We start from the raw sequence: 16,354 nt of genomic DNA on the forward strand, positions 1-16,354 counted from the left end.
CGTGGCCGTCCATTGCGCATCGTGCATTTTCACCGGTTGTTGTAGCACTCAAGGCTTCCGTCGCCTTTTCAAGTTGCTAAAATGGCGAAAATAAAAAAGAAGGGTATTGTCGCATCTGGCTGTTATTTTTTTTTGGGGGCGGATGTTGATAGCTAACTGTATCACAGGAACCTCCGGAGCGGCCAAAAATTATATCACCAGAACTCAAGCGGTGCGCAAGCTTCAGATCTCACTACCTGACTTCCGCCGACTATGTATCTTTAAAGGTGGGTAGATTTCGGATGAGACATTTGGTGGGATGTAGTTAAGGATTTGGAATTGCAGGTATCTATCCTCGCGAGCCGCGAAACAAGAAGAAAGCATCCAAAACCTCGACCCCGAGCACGACGTTCTACTACACGCGAGATATTCAATATTTGCTCCACGAACCTCTTCTCAAGAAGTTTAGGGACCAAAAGGCTCTTTCAAAAAAGATTGCCAGGTCCCTAGGACGTGGAGATGTGGGCGATGCTGCTCGGTTGGAAAGGAACAATGCTCCGAAAATCACGCTAGATCATATTGTGAAAGAACGCTATCCAACTTTCATCGATGCTCTCCGGGATCTCGACGATGCTTTATCGTTGCTCTTCCTGTTCGCTAACTTACCTTCGACGGCCAATGTCCCACCCAAAACAATTGCCTTGTGCCAGCGACTATGCCACGAGTTCCAACACTATCTTATCGCCACAAATTCCGTCAGAAAATCCTTCTTGTCCATTAAGGGCATATATTATCAGGCGACAATTCAAGGGCAAGATATTTTGTGGCTGGTACCGTATCGATTCGTTCAACAAGTCACGGGGGATGTGGATTACAGAATTATGGCTACGTTTGTTGAGTTTTACACCACGCTTCTCGGCTTCGTTAATTTCCGTCTATACACTTCGATTGGATTGGTATACCCTCCAAAGTTTGACTCGAGGAGCGATGAACGCGGTGCCGAGCTGGCCGCTTTCACCCTCGAGGGCAGAAAAGTTGGTGAAATGCAGAAGGCTATATCATCCGAGCCGCAAACAAATGGACAGCTAGCGAAAAGTGATTCAGCTGCGAATGACATTCAGGCCAAAGTTGATAATATTCTCAAGGAAACGACCCTCAACAATGAGCCTGATGATGAAGCGGTCGATGTGGAGGATAACGTCGATGCAATCGATAAGTTCAAAACAACAGCGGCAGAGGCTGATACTCTGCCACAGCCACAAATGAGTGGGAATGAGGTGGCTTCTTTGTTCGCTTCTTTCACTTTCTTCATCTCTAGAGAAGCACCACGGGGACCTTTGGAATTTTTGCTGAGAGCATTCGGATGCAAGCGAGTTGGCTGGGATGCGGTCCTAGGTGAAGGAGCCTTCACACATGACGAAACAGACCCTCGAATAACACATCAAATCGTCGACAGGCCCCCTCTTCCTGAGTCTGCTCTCCCCCCTTTGCCCCAAAATCCCGGCGAAGGGGCCGAAACGGCGCCGAGAGTACGACCTGGAACAAGGATACCCGGCAGAACGTACATACAACCGCAGTGGGTTTGGGACTGTGTAAATGAAGGCAAGCTTTTAAGACCCGATCTTTATGCTCCCGGTGCCACGCTTCCTCCACATCTCAGTCCTTGGGTCAAAGCTTCTAAGGGGGAATACGATCCTCGTCTCAGTTTAGCAGAACAAGAAAGTGATGGCGAGGCCGAAAGACAAGCTGAAGAGGAGAATGAGGAAGAAGAGTCCGAGGTCGAAGGCCTCTCCATGGACAAGGAGATGGTGGAAACAGAAAATTCGGAGGCTGGCGAGTCGGATGAAGAATCTGTTGATGGTGGTATGGATGTGGATATCCCCGGCTCTGATGACGAGGAGGAAAGTGAAGAGGACAATGCGCTTCGAGAGCTTGGTGGCTCGGATGAAGCGGCGGATGTTCAGTCTGAGTCAGAGGACGACGAGGAAGCCGCACGGAATCAACACCAAATGGAACTTGAAGCTGAAGCCGCAGGACTTCCATTCACAGGGGCAGACGGCACTGGAACTTCTTCTAAAAAATCAAAGAAACAGAAACCCCTGGCTAAGAAACATGCAGCTCAGAAGAAGAAGGAACAGGAAGAACTTGAGCGTCAAAAGATGATGATGAGTCGCAAGAAGCGGAAGTTGCTCGACAAGATGTTGTACTCTAACAAGAAAAAGGATGAAGAAGCAGAGAAGCTAAGGCGGAAGAGGAGAAAGATTGAACAGGGAACGAAAGGCCGATAAAGAAGTGTCTGAGGAATCTAGTTTATGATACCTCGGATTCGGATTACATAGCTGCTCTTCCAGATTAGAAAAGCTCGTTGAGGCGTCATTAGTGGTTTGGTCAATGGAAGTAATTGTACTCCGTATGTCTCCGCAGGATCGAAATGCCGTTCCCTTCGTCAATACTCCGTCCGTGACAATGCCCTCGATTAATTCCAGCTTCCATTTGTGTTCTAGATATTAGAAGTGAACCTCTGGCAAAACTGAGGTTGACAAAAAAAGCCCCCCATCACATGACTTAAAGCTTTATTTAGGGTTTGCGCTAGTCTTAACAAGAGTCTCGGCACTTTTTTCCTCGATCCCCGTCCTCGATCGTCGGGAGTTATCACGGGGCAATTATCTGGGAAGACAAGGGGCCGTTTTATAGTGATCGGGAAAAAAAAAAACTTGCTTTGCAGATTCCACGAATATGCTTGCATTGACTCACTAGCTGTGACTGTGTGCAACAGCTTTGATCGCCCGCCTAATTCATCTTCGTGTGAGCTCCCTACTCCCGGCCACGGAGAACAACTCAGTTTCCGATAATGTCATGCGGTACCCAAGAGGAACAAATCATCTTAGATACTCAGGATGCTCAAGATGCTCCATTGCAGTCTCTGTTTCCCCCCGAGCAAGATGATCCTGATGATTTAGACTATGAAAACTATGACGACGAGGTCAATGTCTTTGTCGAAGAACGCGAAGTACACAGCAAACCTCAGGATTGGTTAGGGAACAGCGATGAAGAAACTTCGTTGTCATCCGAGGGTGACTCTCTTGAAAGGCCAAACAGATTCGAAGGTTCACGACGGTCCTGGCTCTCGTGGACCAAGAGTGAAAGACAGGAAGTGACCGCTCTAGAAACTATACGTGCAAGAGACCTATCACTGCATCTTTATAATGCTTTTGCGCTGAAGAGAAGAGCAAAGAAAGTAAGAGTGGAACGATCTCAAAACAACAAGGAAGAAGATCGCATCGACAATGCAAACGAGATTTACCGTGAAGACCTGCTCTCTATATTTGCGCCTAGTAGGACGTGGACTGCGTGGCCCTTGCCTACAGAAATTGTGCCCAGGACTGTGGAAAAGGTGATAAGAGACGAGGATGAAGACTGGACCTTACGGGGCGAAATCGATTCGCGGCCAAGTGCAGAGTTGGAGGACTGTCTTATGGCCCAAATGATGAAATTCGCAAAGGAAAGATTTGAATACCGGGAATGGTCCCAGAAATCGGCTTGCTATCGAGGAAAGGACACCAATCCCGGCTCTGATAGCGAAGCCATGCCATCAGAAAAAGATGATGAAAGAGGTCATCCAACAAGCATTGCGGGAACCCTCCGCCCGGTGGTACAAGCTGACGATGAGGAATCAAAACGGATTATGCGCCCGGAAGCTCGTCACATTATTAGCAAGCTCGACGATCTATTCTTGAACCTTTACCATGCCCGGAGAGCTTATCTTACAGCTACTGATATGGCTCAGTCTGGAGACGAAACTGGAGACGAAAATACGAAGGGAACCCCGACCCCACTCTATGAAGGAAGAAAGCGTAAACGAACGGCTTCTCACCCAAATAGCTCCCATGCCGATGGAGATGGGTCGGGCCCCTCGCCTATCCCTCCAAAGAGCAGAAAACGATTAAAACGTAGCGATCCACGAAAGATCCGGTTGGGACTCCGAGACTGGAGTGATGTTCTAGGGATTGCATCGCTGGCGGGATGGCCTAATCCAGCCGTGATGCGCACCGCGCGGCGCTGTGCAGACCTCTTTGGTCAGGATATGCTGTTCCAAACTCTGGAGGAAGGCAAAGTGGAGCTTGAACAGGACAAGGACGGGTCAGCGTCCTGGAAGTACGTTGAAGATAGCAAAGAGAATGACGCAGCAATGGTCGATGACGATACGCCGGTCCCAAAATATATTGATAGGCCAAAAGAACATGCAGTATTCTGTCCCGTGGAAGAATGTAAACGTCATAAGCAGGGCTTTTCTAGGACGTGGAATTTGAATCAACACTTGAAAACAAAACATCCTACATTGGTGGCGGTTGAAGAGAGAGGAAAGACTGACTAGTGGTTATCTCATGAGCTGATTAACAGTCATTTATACTCTCCTTCCTGCTGAAAGCACCACAGCGTAACACAGGAACCACTTGGCGCCAGTATATAAATTGAGAAACAAGCCATTCCTAGATATCGAACATATACAAAAATATCGTGAAAACGTTGAACTTCTCAGTTCCCTAAACGTTAAAACACAACAATCAATCATTACTATGCTCTACTCGAGTCAATTATTGATATTTCCGTCCGCTGAAATATCCGCATATCATTCGGATCAGCATTTTCGGGCCCAATAATCCTCTCTTCACTCTCTGTCCGGAAAATTGGCGATTCTCTCCCTGGTTTTATAGATGCCATATAAATATTCTCTTCTTCATGCTTGGTCCAACATATGGCAGCAGTAGGCATTGTCGACCCACCGTTTGTCAGCCCGTAGGACCTGTGGCTGGCAGATTTGCTCAAGGAACGGCCGCTAGGGCGAGTTTTATTGCGTGAAAATAGCTTCGGAAACAGTACAGAAAGTGACTGGCGAATCATAGGCATGCAGGCGCAGACAATGCCCGTGTTGACTTCAACAACGCTCCACAAGCCGAGTGGAAATGTGTTCCCTGGAGTTGAGTCGGTTAGAATATAAGACAGCCGAAACAGGAATCGATGGTAGCTTGACTGACACAACGGGTCCTTCCGCTTGCCAACCCTGCGAATGGTTGTCACTCGGATAACACTTATGATGCACACACTAGAGGAGCCCGGTTAATTTTGTGGGTTTCACACATGCATCGGGAGGGCAATACTCACAATGCACCCAAAGAAAAGATAAAAATCAACGCAATCTTATCCCTTCGTTCTAGCTGGAGGCAAAAAATCCGTTGTATCGGGAGAAACAGAATTAAAAAGTCAGTGCCTATGTTTATCACTGAATACGACAGTCGCCAGTGCTGATTTCCGATACACTGGTGTGGAATGGAACGATCCCAAAAGGCTTGTACCGGCGAGCATTGCCAGATTGTTAGAGGCGTGTACGCAATACCCGACAAAACAGTCAATGCAATGAGAGCGTAACATAGCCAGCGAAAAACCTTTTGCACAGAGAAGAGTCGCAGGTAGAGGAGCAAGATTGCAACCTTGGTGAGCGAGATGACGATTTTGTATATCACTTGCACTATGAGTGACCACTGCATCTCACGTAAGCCCTTGTATATAACCATAGCACCCGACGCAAAAGGAGCAAATCAAAAAAGATTAGAGCAGGCCACGGAGGCGAGAGGGAATGGTATGCTGTAAGCTCTCACCTTCAACGCCTGAATTCTTTCGGGCTTTGGCACCTCCCAAGTGTGATTGCCGAAGCCATGCTTTACAGCTAGGGGCCGTCAGCGAAGTCTTTCTATGGCGGCTCATTCCATTGTCCTGGAACTTACACATAATATTGCACACGGAAAATGCGATTGAGAACAGCTAGGTTATTATTAGCAATGGGGGAGTATAACAATACTAAGAGTAAACCTTCAAGGTTTCATACATGTGCTGCAACAATTGCCCAGTCATCCACCCAAAGCATACTCCGAAAATATCTCCCGATCAAACGCAGAGAAACAAAAAAGCCCGAAACAACAACCATGACGGTAGCTACTACCCATAATTGCGTTCCTCTGCCGGAATCACTTGCCACGGGAGGACCCAAAGCCATCCTCCAGGCCAGCAGATCAAATCTCCGTTCAACGGAGATGACTGAGAAAGAGAACCAAGGATGTCACGGGCGAGAAATGGTCAAGGGGAGTGCCTGGCGTAGCATCGTGTGGCCCTCTTTGCTCAGTCGATGGACAACATGCTCCCTATCTGGCGGTAGGGAGCGAAAATTTTGGGCAAAGCAGCAGGAATTCGAGACGATTGACAAAAGACGGCCCCGGCTGGAGGCCAGCCGCATGATTATATCGCCACCATGCTCACGATGGCTGTCGAGCATGACTAGCGGGGAGCCATCGATCAAGACACGGGCGCCCATCGGGGCGAAGAGGCCTGGTGAAACACGATTGGCTGCGATCAACTTCCGAAGTACATTGCGTGGACCTACTTGCAGGGAGTTGGGGTTTTAAGTTGGCGACGGCCACGAGTCAAAGTTTCAAGCCGATCTGGGGGGAAGTTGTCGAACGTTTGGAAACTCTTCGGTCAGAAACCATCAGCCGCAACCAACTCCATATTGGGAGCACACTGTACAGAGTAGTTGGTTGGTTAAATGTGTAGTTGGCTGGTGAGACAAATGCAGAGGTCAAGAATCACCGTGAGACCGACCGCACGAACAGTTCCGGCACTGGCATGCCATTGACAAAGAAAACCGTGTTTCGTTTGACTATTTTAGCCGGTCAACACTCCGCAGACCAAAATAGTCAAGGTCAAAACTCTGCGCACCGCATGAATCCACGCCTCGGACGATCCCGTCACGTTTGGCGTCTAGGCCGAAGCTTGAAAAGCAGCTGATATGTAAGCCATGAACGACTCTCCACCGTCTCAAGTTGGACAGAGTACGGAATGCTTTGGGTATCAATGAGTTAATATGTGGATGGGTTGTGCTAAAATGCATTATGCACAGCAGTTCTGCGCAAGAATAAAATCCTTGTCACCACGTTGACCTGAATCCAAGTCCATTCAGGGAGTGAAGGTCTTGAGCGACTTGGAAAAGTCCAGATTGGTGCGGAGCAGCGTCTGCCGCTGTGGAGAAATGAAATGACAGCATCCATGCAGCCACTGAAGATGGCGATGAGGGTAAGCCAAGTTTGGTATGGTTAGCGTGGGTTAAGGGTGAACGGTTAGGGGCTCAGAGTGTTAGGGTTACATAGGAAGGGAGAAGCAACAGAGGAATTCAAAATTTATTAAATCAAGGACAGAGTCCTTCGACCCTCCAGGGGCCGAACTGGTAGCTATGCACGAACTCTACAGCATCAAGGGACACAATTCAACGCCCGTTAGACGCCGTCCCAGCCGAGCAATTGGGCGAACCCCCAAAACTGGGGATCATCCCAGGGATCTGGAACCCTTCTTCAAGTTGAAAGGGTGCAAACGGAAATAATCTGCTGCACTCCAAGTAATATATCCATTTTCTCTTTTCACATTTCGTTAAAGGGTTTGACGGCCACTCTGTTCCATATTCCAAAACCAGCCTCCTGTAATATACCAGGCGCCTTCGGGCTAGCCGCCGGGCGTCCAGGGAGATGAAGCCGCGGAGGAGTCGAAAGTTCTCATAACATCACCGTAGAAGTGTACGATATTATAAACGCATGATGGATTCTAATGTTGCGATTCTCGAAGCTCTTTGAGGTTGGATGTCGGGGTCGTCCATACGGTGTTGACTCTCAGCGGCAACCGAACATGGACATGAAAACTAACATTCTCTGGCGGTACCAAGGAGTTGCTTTCAAGATTCAAGATCTTTAACGCCCCGTGGCAAACATCCTGCCTGCAAGCCGAAGCAAAAGCAGGATTGCCGAGCGGGGAGGGTGACTAATAGGCTAGCTACCTCCCGGCGACGTGGTTGCTGAAGCTCCGAAGAGCCGAACAGCTGTGGACTCTCGGTGATGTCTTCACTGTGAAGGATGTTTTCTAGCTCAATCGCGAAGAGAATCGCTGGCGCGGAGCGTCTCGAGTTCCCTTCGACTTAAAACTCGCAGTTCACCTCACCGCAGGGATAGTTTCTCCCACCCCAATTGCAGCGTGCTTTCGTCGTGTTAAATACAGACGCACGACGGACGGAGATAATTCATCCCCCGGTTGTTACTTATCGTCCTTCCCCGCATCTCCCAACCCGGCTATCCGAACCTCGTGCGTGCGTTGTGTCTTTATTTATTCCCGTTCTTCCACTCAAGATGGAGAAGCTCGCCCGGCCTATTCTTCAGCAGCTGTCCCGCCCACGCGCAAGATATCCCTTTACAATTCCAACCCTATACGGAAGACGACGATACGCAATGCACACAATTCCTCCAGTAAGTGCCAGGCTAAGCTCATCCCTGAGATGCCCTTCCATACCTTTTCCTGTGCAGCATTGCTGATTTCGGTCCATCTACATCCAAGTTGAAAGATAAATCACTCCTTATTGGCAAGTGTTTTGTCAATGGAGAGTGGGTGGATGCGAAAAGCGGGGAAACGTTCGAAGTGACCGGTAAATAGCAGCGTGCTTTCGTCTAGACGAACACACGGGTATATGGCGATGGATTCAGCTGATATCATTGTCTCGTCTGCGTGCTCTACAGATCCCTCGACGGGAAAGCTCATTGGAACCTGCCCCGAATTCACCGCCGAAGAAACCCAAAAGGCGATCGACGCGGCATCTGCGGCTTTTCCCTCGTTTCGCAAAACTTTGGCCCGGGAGCGGGCTCGTATGCTACGAAGATGGTACCAGTTGATGATGGATAATGCGGAGGACCTGGCGACGCTGATCACATGGGAGAACGGCAAGCCATATGCGGATGCTAAGGGAGAAGTAGTCTACGCCGCCAATTTTTTCGAATGGTTCAGTGAAGAGGCTCCTAGAGTTTACGGAGACACCATCCCATCGTCCGTCCCAGGCAACAGAGTTATGACCCTGAAGGAGCCGATTGGGGTCTGTGGATTCATCACCCCATGGAATTTCCCCGCTGCTATGATCACCAGGAAAATCGGCCCTGCCTTGGCTGCCGGATGTACAGTTGTGGCAAAGTCTCCAGGCGAGACACCCTTCACAGCAAACGCTATCATGGAGTTAGGTCGCCGCGCGGGAATTCCCAAAGGCGTTGTCAACCTTGTGACAGCTTTGAAAAATACCCAGGAGCTTGGGATGTGTTTGACCACCCACCCAGACATCCGCAAAGTCTCTTTCACCGGCTCCACCAACGTGGGAAAGCTTCTTATGAAGCAATCCTCATCTACAGTGAAGAAGCTATCTTTCGAACTGGGTGGGAACGCCCCGTTCATTGTATTTGACGATTGCCCTGATCTCGACGCTGCTGTTGCTGGCGCCGTCGCTTCCAAATTCCGTAGTTCGGGACAGACTTGCGTCTGTGCCAACCGTATCTATGTTCAAAAAGGAATCTACGATGAATTTGCGGCTAAATTTGCTGAGAAGGTCAGGGGCTTCAAGCTCGGTTATGGTTTTGATGAGGGTGTCACTCATGGACCGGTCATCCACTCCCGCGCAGTTGACAAGGTTACCCAACACGTCCGCGATGCTGAAGCAAAGGGAGGGAAAGTTATCCTGGGCGGAAAGCCAGCGAGCGAACTTGGCCCGAATTTCTTCCATCCGACGGTTGTCACGGGTATGACCAAGGATATGTTGATGGCATCCGAGGAGACGTTTGGTCCTGTAGCAGGCCTCTTCCCGTTCGAGACGGAAAAAGACGTCGTCGAGTGGGCTAATAAGGCTGAGGTGGGCCTTGCCGGATACTTTTATAGTAAGGATATTCGACGGATCTATCGCGTTGCTGAGGCCCTTGAGGTTGGCATGATTGGCGTCAATACCGGAATTATCAGTGATACTGCTTCGCCGTAAGTCTACCGGTTCCCTGTCCCGACTTAAATGCTCGTGCTGACATTTCCATCTAGATTCGGCGGAGTTAAGCAAAGTGGGTTTGGCCGTGAAGGCAGTAAGTATGGAATCGATGAGTTCTTAAGCATCAAAACAATTACTTTCGGAGGCATGGGTGGAGAACTTCAAGGGCACTTGCGATGTAGTTAACTCTTCACATCTTAAAACAGTGATGAATAATTGAAATGTACGGGATGAATATAAGCTGGCTTGGAGTTGGAGTAAATGTGAATGAATAAGAGTTAATATACCCCGTACCGCTGGTTATTTCACTTCAACCCCTTGGCCCATGTATCCAGTAATATTCTCTGTCCTGTTAACTACTCCGTGCTGAGTGATTACACAAGGGGGTGGGGTTAACTGATGTGGCCCGGCTGACCTGTTGAGGGCTTGGATACAACTCTCATAATTATTCCCTCCCACTCAAACGACAGGCAGTCATTGTTAAACAAGCATAACAAACTAGATAGTTCTGCGGGAGTTATACTCTTTATATGAGGCTGCAAATACAAGTTTGCAGCTACCGACAAATTTCTGTGATATTAGTTGTCACACGCGTCTTGCACCTCACAACGGCATACAGTTGAGTGGCTGCAGTACGGAGTACTAATCCTAACATTTAGGGATAGTGACCAACGACTGCCCAGTACATATTTTCAATACATTTTGGGGCCAGACTATTAAGTTACTATCGATTTGGCCTTCCTCCCTGCTGGAACTGGAACATGAACGCGATGCGATCCTCTCATCGCATCCCTCCTGAGCAGCTGCAACAGAAAAAGCCATCACAGATCAAATTCATACGTGCGGCGCAAATGAGCCTCTTTGCAAACATATCATCATGGCCGCCGTTGGGGCAAGTTACATTCTTGAAGAGAAGAGGAGACAATATTTCTGGAGATAAGGTGGGCAATCTACTTTGTACGGCATTGTTAACTATGCAGTTTGCCTTACTTGTCAAATCCTCATTTCTTTTCGCGATTGACTTTCTTAATAGGCCAGATTCACCATTTTACTTGAGGCAAGCAGTTCATTTCCAGAGCAGGGCTGGGAAGTTTCTATCTGGCATAATGTTTACGGAGACTGGAAAGAACTTACCCTACAAAAAGTCACTGGGCAAAAGGTTCCTGTGGCCTCTGGGCGAAAGACTGGTGGGGATTACCATCGGCATACATTTAGCGGAGAACTTGGATTTCCCAAGGAAGGAAAATATGCGTCATTCACGGTTAAATATAGAATCGGCCCTGACACGGAGTGGCAATGGGTGAAGGAACAGTTTGGGACCAAAGACGGGGAAATTGTTTTTGAACCACCACAGACTTGGATCGATAAATACCGCGATGGTCATCCTACAGATCAATTGAACAACTTTATTGAGACTTTCAATACCGAATTGGATGTGCAACGTCGTGCGAGCGAAACCCCAGGTGCAGTTTTATGGAGCATCGCCGGGAAAGCCCCTCGTGCAACAGATGGTAAAAGCGGACGTGCAACACTGGCACTTGGTTCCCCGAGGGAGTTCGTGAGAAACTTTTCACTTGTTCGCATATGGAGCCCATGGCTGGCTCCGAGGCATGGAATGGAGACCTATCGACTAACAGAAGACGCTGTTTTGTCGTCGTTTCTGCGCAAGGATGGCCTGTCACTGGTGCTTCTCGCCGTGAGCGGTCCGGCTAATATCTCAACAACGCTGCAGTCGAGCAAGTCAGGGGTCGTCATCTCTGCGAGAAATGACGAAATGAAACAAGCTGATGTGAAGGTACTCGCCGCGGTTGCTCCATCCTTCAGGCTTGCCATTGCTGCCGTAATATATGAGGCGAGAAAATTGGAGAGGCTCGTTGCCGAATCGCTTGGTAAACCGACGCAAACGCTGACCTCTGACAGTTTTTCAAAAGAACCCGATGATCTCAGCGCTCAGTGGCTTTCAAGCTGGTATGACGGCTTGGCGTACTGCACCTGGAACTCACTGGGTCAGAGCTTGACAGAAGAGAAGATTCTCAATGCATTGGACACTTTAAAGGTCAACAACATCAACGTTGTCAATCTTATCATCGACGATAACTGGCAATCCTTGGACAATAAAGGCAAGTCTCAATTCCAACGAGGCTGGACACGATTTGAAGCGAATGAAGAGGGATTCCCGAAAGGATTAAAACATGCCATTAATAGCGTCCGTGCAAAACACCCAAACATCAAGCATATTGCCGTCTGGCATGCTCTCATGGGGTACTGGGGAGGGATTTCTCCCAATGGAGAGCTAGTACGGAACTACAAAACCAAGGTAGTCAAAAAGGTCGACCGGGTCGCGGGAGGGACCATGCTTGCTATTGACCCCGACGACATTCATCGCTTCTATGACGATTTTTACTCGTTCTTGTTAGCGGCCGGGGTCGACTCCGTGAAGACGGATGCGCAGTTCTTTCTTGACACTTTAGACAATGCGACTGACCGAGCTCGATTCACCACGGAGTACCAAGATGCATGGTCAATCTCGCTGTTGAGGTATTTCCAAGCAAGGGGTATATCCTGCATGTCGCAAACGCCTCAAATAATATTTCATTCGTACCTACTGACCACGAAACCGCGCATCTTACTGCGCAATTCTGACGATTTCTTCCCGGACATTCCTAGTTCCCATCCCTGGCATATATTTTGCAACGCACATAACTCGCTATTGACACGTCATCTTAATGTTATTCCAGACTGGGACATGTTCCAAACAAACCATCCATATGCCTCCTTTCACGGAGCAGCCAGATGCATATCAGGCGGACCGATATATATCACGGATGAGCCGGGAAAGCATGACTTTGAACTTATTAACCAAATGACTGCGCTGTCAATTGATGGAACTAGCGTCATTCTTCGACCAAGCGTTCCGGGATCCACGGTTGACGTTTATCACAACTATAATGAAGGACAGCTTCTGAAAGTAGGAAGCTACACTGGACAAGCACGCACTGGAAGTGGGATGCTCGGTCTGTTCAACATCAGCGGCCAAGATGTATCCTCTCTGATATCTATCCTCGACTTCCCTGGAGTTAACTCCGGCACTGAAACCGAATACGTCGTTCGCGCACATTCAACAGGGAATATGGCGATAGGGCCATGTGATCAAAGTTTTCTGCTTTCTGTTGGTCTCGAGCCAAGAGGCTGGGAAATCCTCACAGCATACCCTGTTCACGCCTTTTCTTTGGATAGGAAGTGTTCGGGGTCTGAATTGACGCGGGTTGCAGTTTTGGGTTTCCTGGACAAAATGGCTGGCGCTGCAGCGATAGTCGGTTTTGATGTTGCTATCTCGCATGGTGGTCGACTTCGCTTCGATATTACCCTTAAGGCGCTTGGAGAATTAGGAATATATATATCCGATCTTGGCACAAGAACCGTTGAGGACAACTTTATGGTGATGATATCAGGCAGAGCAGTCCCGGTTGAAACTATTAAGGTACAGGGACCCAATTTGCTGTCGGTGGATATTTTCACAGCATGGAGAGAGATGAGATTGGAGCGTGGGTGGAGCAATGAAGTTGTCGTCCAAGTTTTAATGGACTGACCATATGCGTTTTTGGAAAGCAGTTGGATAGATATATTAATTATCTACTCCCTCCGTCAAATATCTCGTGTTAAAGCTCTTCTTTCATTTGCTTTTCTTTTCTCCATTTTCTTTTGCAAAGCCAGGTTGAAGATTTGTTTGGCAGGCTGTAATCCCTCGTCTGCTCTAGTTAGTTAAGGTTAACGATTATTAATAACCTTTTAACTCCTATTGATGGAGGACTCGTATGCCTGTCATTCACTAAGAAAGGGGGATCTCGTCTAATCTATGTGGGTCACGTGAGCGAGGTGCTAGTTGGGTTACCTAACACTATCTAGCTAGTTACGTATTATCTTTATTCCGAACGTGAAACTAAATTTTTCCGGCGCGTCGAAATTCGGACAATTCGAAAGAGTTGGAATGTCAAACCTGATGCTCAACCAGAAGGCTCAGCTGTCGATGCACTTCAGGCTGAAGAGATTGTGGGAGCTTGCGGACTTGAGCCACCATTGCCAGCCAGTGTGATCGTTTGGAATAAACTGTCACAATGCGCTGCAAGTTATCCCGGAGTACTCTCCACCGAACAGCTTGCTTATCCTGCCGGAGGGAGATACTTAGAGCATATTCAACAAGGTGCACAACGATTCGAAATGCTGCACACGCGCAGCTTAATGGAGCATCTGTTGCCCAAAAAAGACACATAACCCAGCAACATCTACGTCGCACGGCTGAAGCTGAGGAGCAATGGAAGCTTCAGGCAAAGGAAATCGAAGCCGGAAGAAAGCAGAGCTTCCTATCATTCCTTGAGGAGCGAGGGCTTGTTAATTCTGTTGTTGGGTAAGTTTACCCTTGTTATAATACCATCAGGTGTCTACACGGGCCTCTACTCGTTGAAAATCTGCTGATGCGTGAATGTTGGTTAGACAGCGAGATGCACTAGATAAGTTAATAACGCGAAAACGGGTAGGATTTTATGCTGGCGTCGATCCTACCGCACCGTCTCTTCATATTGGGCACATGCTCCCGTTTATGATACTAGGGTGGGCATATGTCCATGGGCTGAAAGCAGTTTTCCTTGTGAGTTGCTGCTACTTGGTTTTGTAGTGTTCAAAAGACTGATTTCTCTTTTTGGTAGATTGGAGGATCAACTGCAAAAATTGGCGATCCAACAGGACGTCTAGAAGGACGACCACTCATGGATGGTGCCACCCGAAGAGCAAATATAGCTAATATACATCTCCAACTCAAAAGGCTTGGTTTCTCATTCGAAAAGTACGGCCGGAAACATGGGTTTGAATGGGAATGGGCCTGGAGACGGGCATTGGAAAACAACAACACATGGTGGAATAAGCAGTCACTCAAGGAGGTGATGGAAGTATTGGGCACTTCTTTGAGACTGGGGCCGATGTTAGGTCGTGACTAGTAAGATCCTATGTCACCCTGATTTGGAATGGTGACAGGGTAGTAATTGACATGCATCTAGTGTGAAATCTCGACTAGCAAGTGGCGAGGGCATGTCAATCGCGGAATTTTGCTACCCTATTATGCAAGGATGGGATTTCTGGTACCTTTTCCAACGCAAGGTACAAGTTCAAGTTGGAGGATCGGACCAATATGGCAATATTCTATTCGGCATGGATGCTATCAAGGGAATCCTTAAAGCGAATCCAGAAAGTGAATGGGCTCCGAAGAAAGACGAAGATCCTGATCTTGCCAATCCCTACGGAATCACCACTCCCCTTCTTACCACTGCGTCTGGTGAGAAGATTGGAAAGTCAGCCGGCAATGCGGTTTGGCTCGACAAAGACATGACTTCTTGCTACGATCTTTACCAGGTGTGTTTGATGAGCAACGATGCTTCACTGGCGAGAGCATCGACCCCGTCCTTTATACTCCCTGCTAATAGGCATTCTAGTACTTTGTTCGAGTTGCCGATAGTGATGTCGAGCGGTATCTGAAAATGTTTACGTTTGTACCAACCCCCGCGATTAAAGAGCTTATGGAAGAACACGCCAAGGACCCTTCTAAGCGAGTAGCCCAGCATAAACTTGCGCGTGAATTCGTTGAACTCATTCACGGATCCCTGAGTGCTGAGCAAGCAGCCAAGGATCACCGGACTCTCTTTATGACAAAAGCCTCAGCCGGGGCCCCGGAGGGCTTGGCTGCAGAGATAGAACATGCAGAGACGGACAACGCTGAGGGAAAACATCAGAAGCTGCATGCGTTCGAGACGGCAACGCCACACATTATACTTCCGCGATCCCTCGTTATAAATCAGTTCTTTCACAAAGTACTATGGTCTGCTGGGATGGTATCCTCCAAATCCGAAGGTTTCCGTTTAATTGTTAATAATGGAGTGCACGTCGCAAGCCGTTCAGATTCCCGTGAGGTCATGGGGGATGGCGTTTCGTATATTCCTGTCAAGACCTGGCCGGCGAATATTACAGAGAAGTTCGTTATTGATGGACGGCTGCTGATTTTGAGGATTGGAAAATGGAACCTAAAGATCATCAAGATTGTTCCCGACAGTGAGTATGTGAAGATGGGACTGAATGCGCCTGGTTGGGAGGAGCATGAATCGCCGGAAGAGCGCGCAAACGATAAAAAGTTGTTCACCGGGCGGAAGATTAAAGGACATCGTGTCAAACTGCCGGCGTTTGCTCAAATCCCGAAGCCTGAAATCAAACATTGGACGCCGGGAAACCCCATAGGGGTTCTACCCAAAGATGGTGATGAATAGCGGAGAAATATTCATGATATGTACTATAACTGGATCTGCCCTTCTGGCATTCTGTCAAGCGCATCTCGCGTATATGTGTATATTCTATGGCCTGTACTATTAGCATTACGATTACTATTACTATAATTTAGAGCATGGACACTCTAGACCGGGAATTGTTTTCGTTGCTCTGGTTGACCTACATAAA

The 16,354-nt window shown here is 48.3% G+C and overlaps 6 protein-coding genes across 6 annotated transcripts; 5 read left to right on the forward strand and 1 right to left on the reverse strand.

Moving 5' to 3' along the window:
• Positions 1-41: 41 nt before the first annotated feature.
• Positions 42-2,470, forward strand: NOP7 (mRNA-binding ribosome synthesis protein nop7). Its single transcript, XM_003070567.2, has 3 exons — positions 42-103; positions 168-266; positions 325-2,470. Exons 1-3 carry the CDS (start codon positions 82-84, stop codon positions 2,265-2,267), a joined length of 2,064 nt encoding a protein of 687 aa, XP_003070613.2. The 5' UTR covers positions 42-81; the 3' UTR covers positions 2,268-2,470.
• A 148-nt stretch (positions 2,471-2,618) lies between these two features.
• On the forward strand, positions 2,619-4,763 carry D8B26_004818 (uncharacterized protein). Its single transcript, XM_003070568.2, has one exon. It carries the CDS (start codon positions 2,831-2,833, stop codon positions 4,352-4,354), a length of 1,524 nt encoding a protein of 507 aa, XP_003070614.1. The 5' UTR covers positions 2,619-2,830; the 3' UTR covers positions 4,355-4,763.
• On the reverse strand, positions 4,555-6,333 carry D8B26_004819 (uncharacterized protein; the record flags this gene model as incomplete). Its single annotated transcript, XM_066124607.1, has 6 exons — positions 5,864-6,333; positions 5,763-5,799; positions 5,637-5,704; positions 5,143-5,519; positions 5,016-5,083; positions 4,555-4,952 (listed from the first exon to the last, which is right to left on the reverse strand). The coding sequence occupies exons 1-6, from the start codon at positions 6,029-6,031 to the stop codon at positions 4,555-4,557; spliced, it is 1,116 nt and encodes a 371-aa protein (XP_065980688.1). The 5' UTR covers positions 6,032-6,333.
• Positions 6,334-7,924: 1,591 nt separating this feature from the next.
• Positions 7,925-10,142, forward strand: UGA2 (succinate semialdehyde dehydrogenase NADP+ linked). Its single transcript, XM_003070570.2, has 4 exons — positions 7,925-8,318; positions 8,407-8,494; positions 8,586-9,855; positions 9,913-10,142. The coding sequence occupies exons 1-4, from the start codon at positions 8,202-8,204 to the stop codon at positions 10,043-10,045; spliced, it is 1,608 nt and encodes a 535-aa protein (XP_003070616.2). The 5' UTR covers positions 7,925-8,201; the 3' UTR covers positions 10,046-10,142.
• Positions 10,143-10,523: 381 nt separating this feature from the next.
• D8B26_004821 (uncharacterized protein) lies at positions 10,524-13,510 on the forward strand. Its single transcript, XM_003070571.2, has 2 exons — positions 10,524-10,800; positions 10,893-13,510. The coding sequence occupies exons 1-2, from the start codon at positions 10,621-10,623 to the stop codon at positions 13,446-13,448; spliced, it is 2,736 nt and encodes a 911-aa protein (XP_003070617.2). The 5' UTR covers positions 10,524-10,620; the 3' UTR covers positions 13,449-13,510.
• A 332-nt stretch (positions 13,511-13,842) lies between these two features.
• Positions 13,843-16,321, forward strand: MSY1 (tyrosyl-tRNA synthetase). The gene is made up of 5 exons (XM_003070572.2): positions 13,843-14,264; positions 14,351-14,504; positions 14,563-14,849; positions 14,911-15,262; positions 15,343-16,321. Exons 1-5 carry the CDS (start codon positions 13,975-13,977, stop codon positions 16,165-16,167), a joined length of 1,908 nt encoding a protein of 635 aa, XP_003070618.2. The 5' UTR covers positions 13,843-13,974; the 3' UTR covers positions 16,168-16,321.
• Positions 16,322-16,354: the final 33 nt, after the last annotated feature.

This window comes from Coccidioides posadasii, chromosome 2 (assembly GCF_018416015.2).
Source record: "Coccidioides posadasii str. Silveira chromosome 2, complete sequence".
Lineage (NCBI taxonomy): Eukaryota > Fungi > Ascomycota > Eurotiomycetes > Onygenales > Onygenaceae > Coccidioides > Coccidioides posadasii.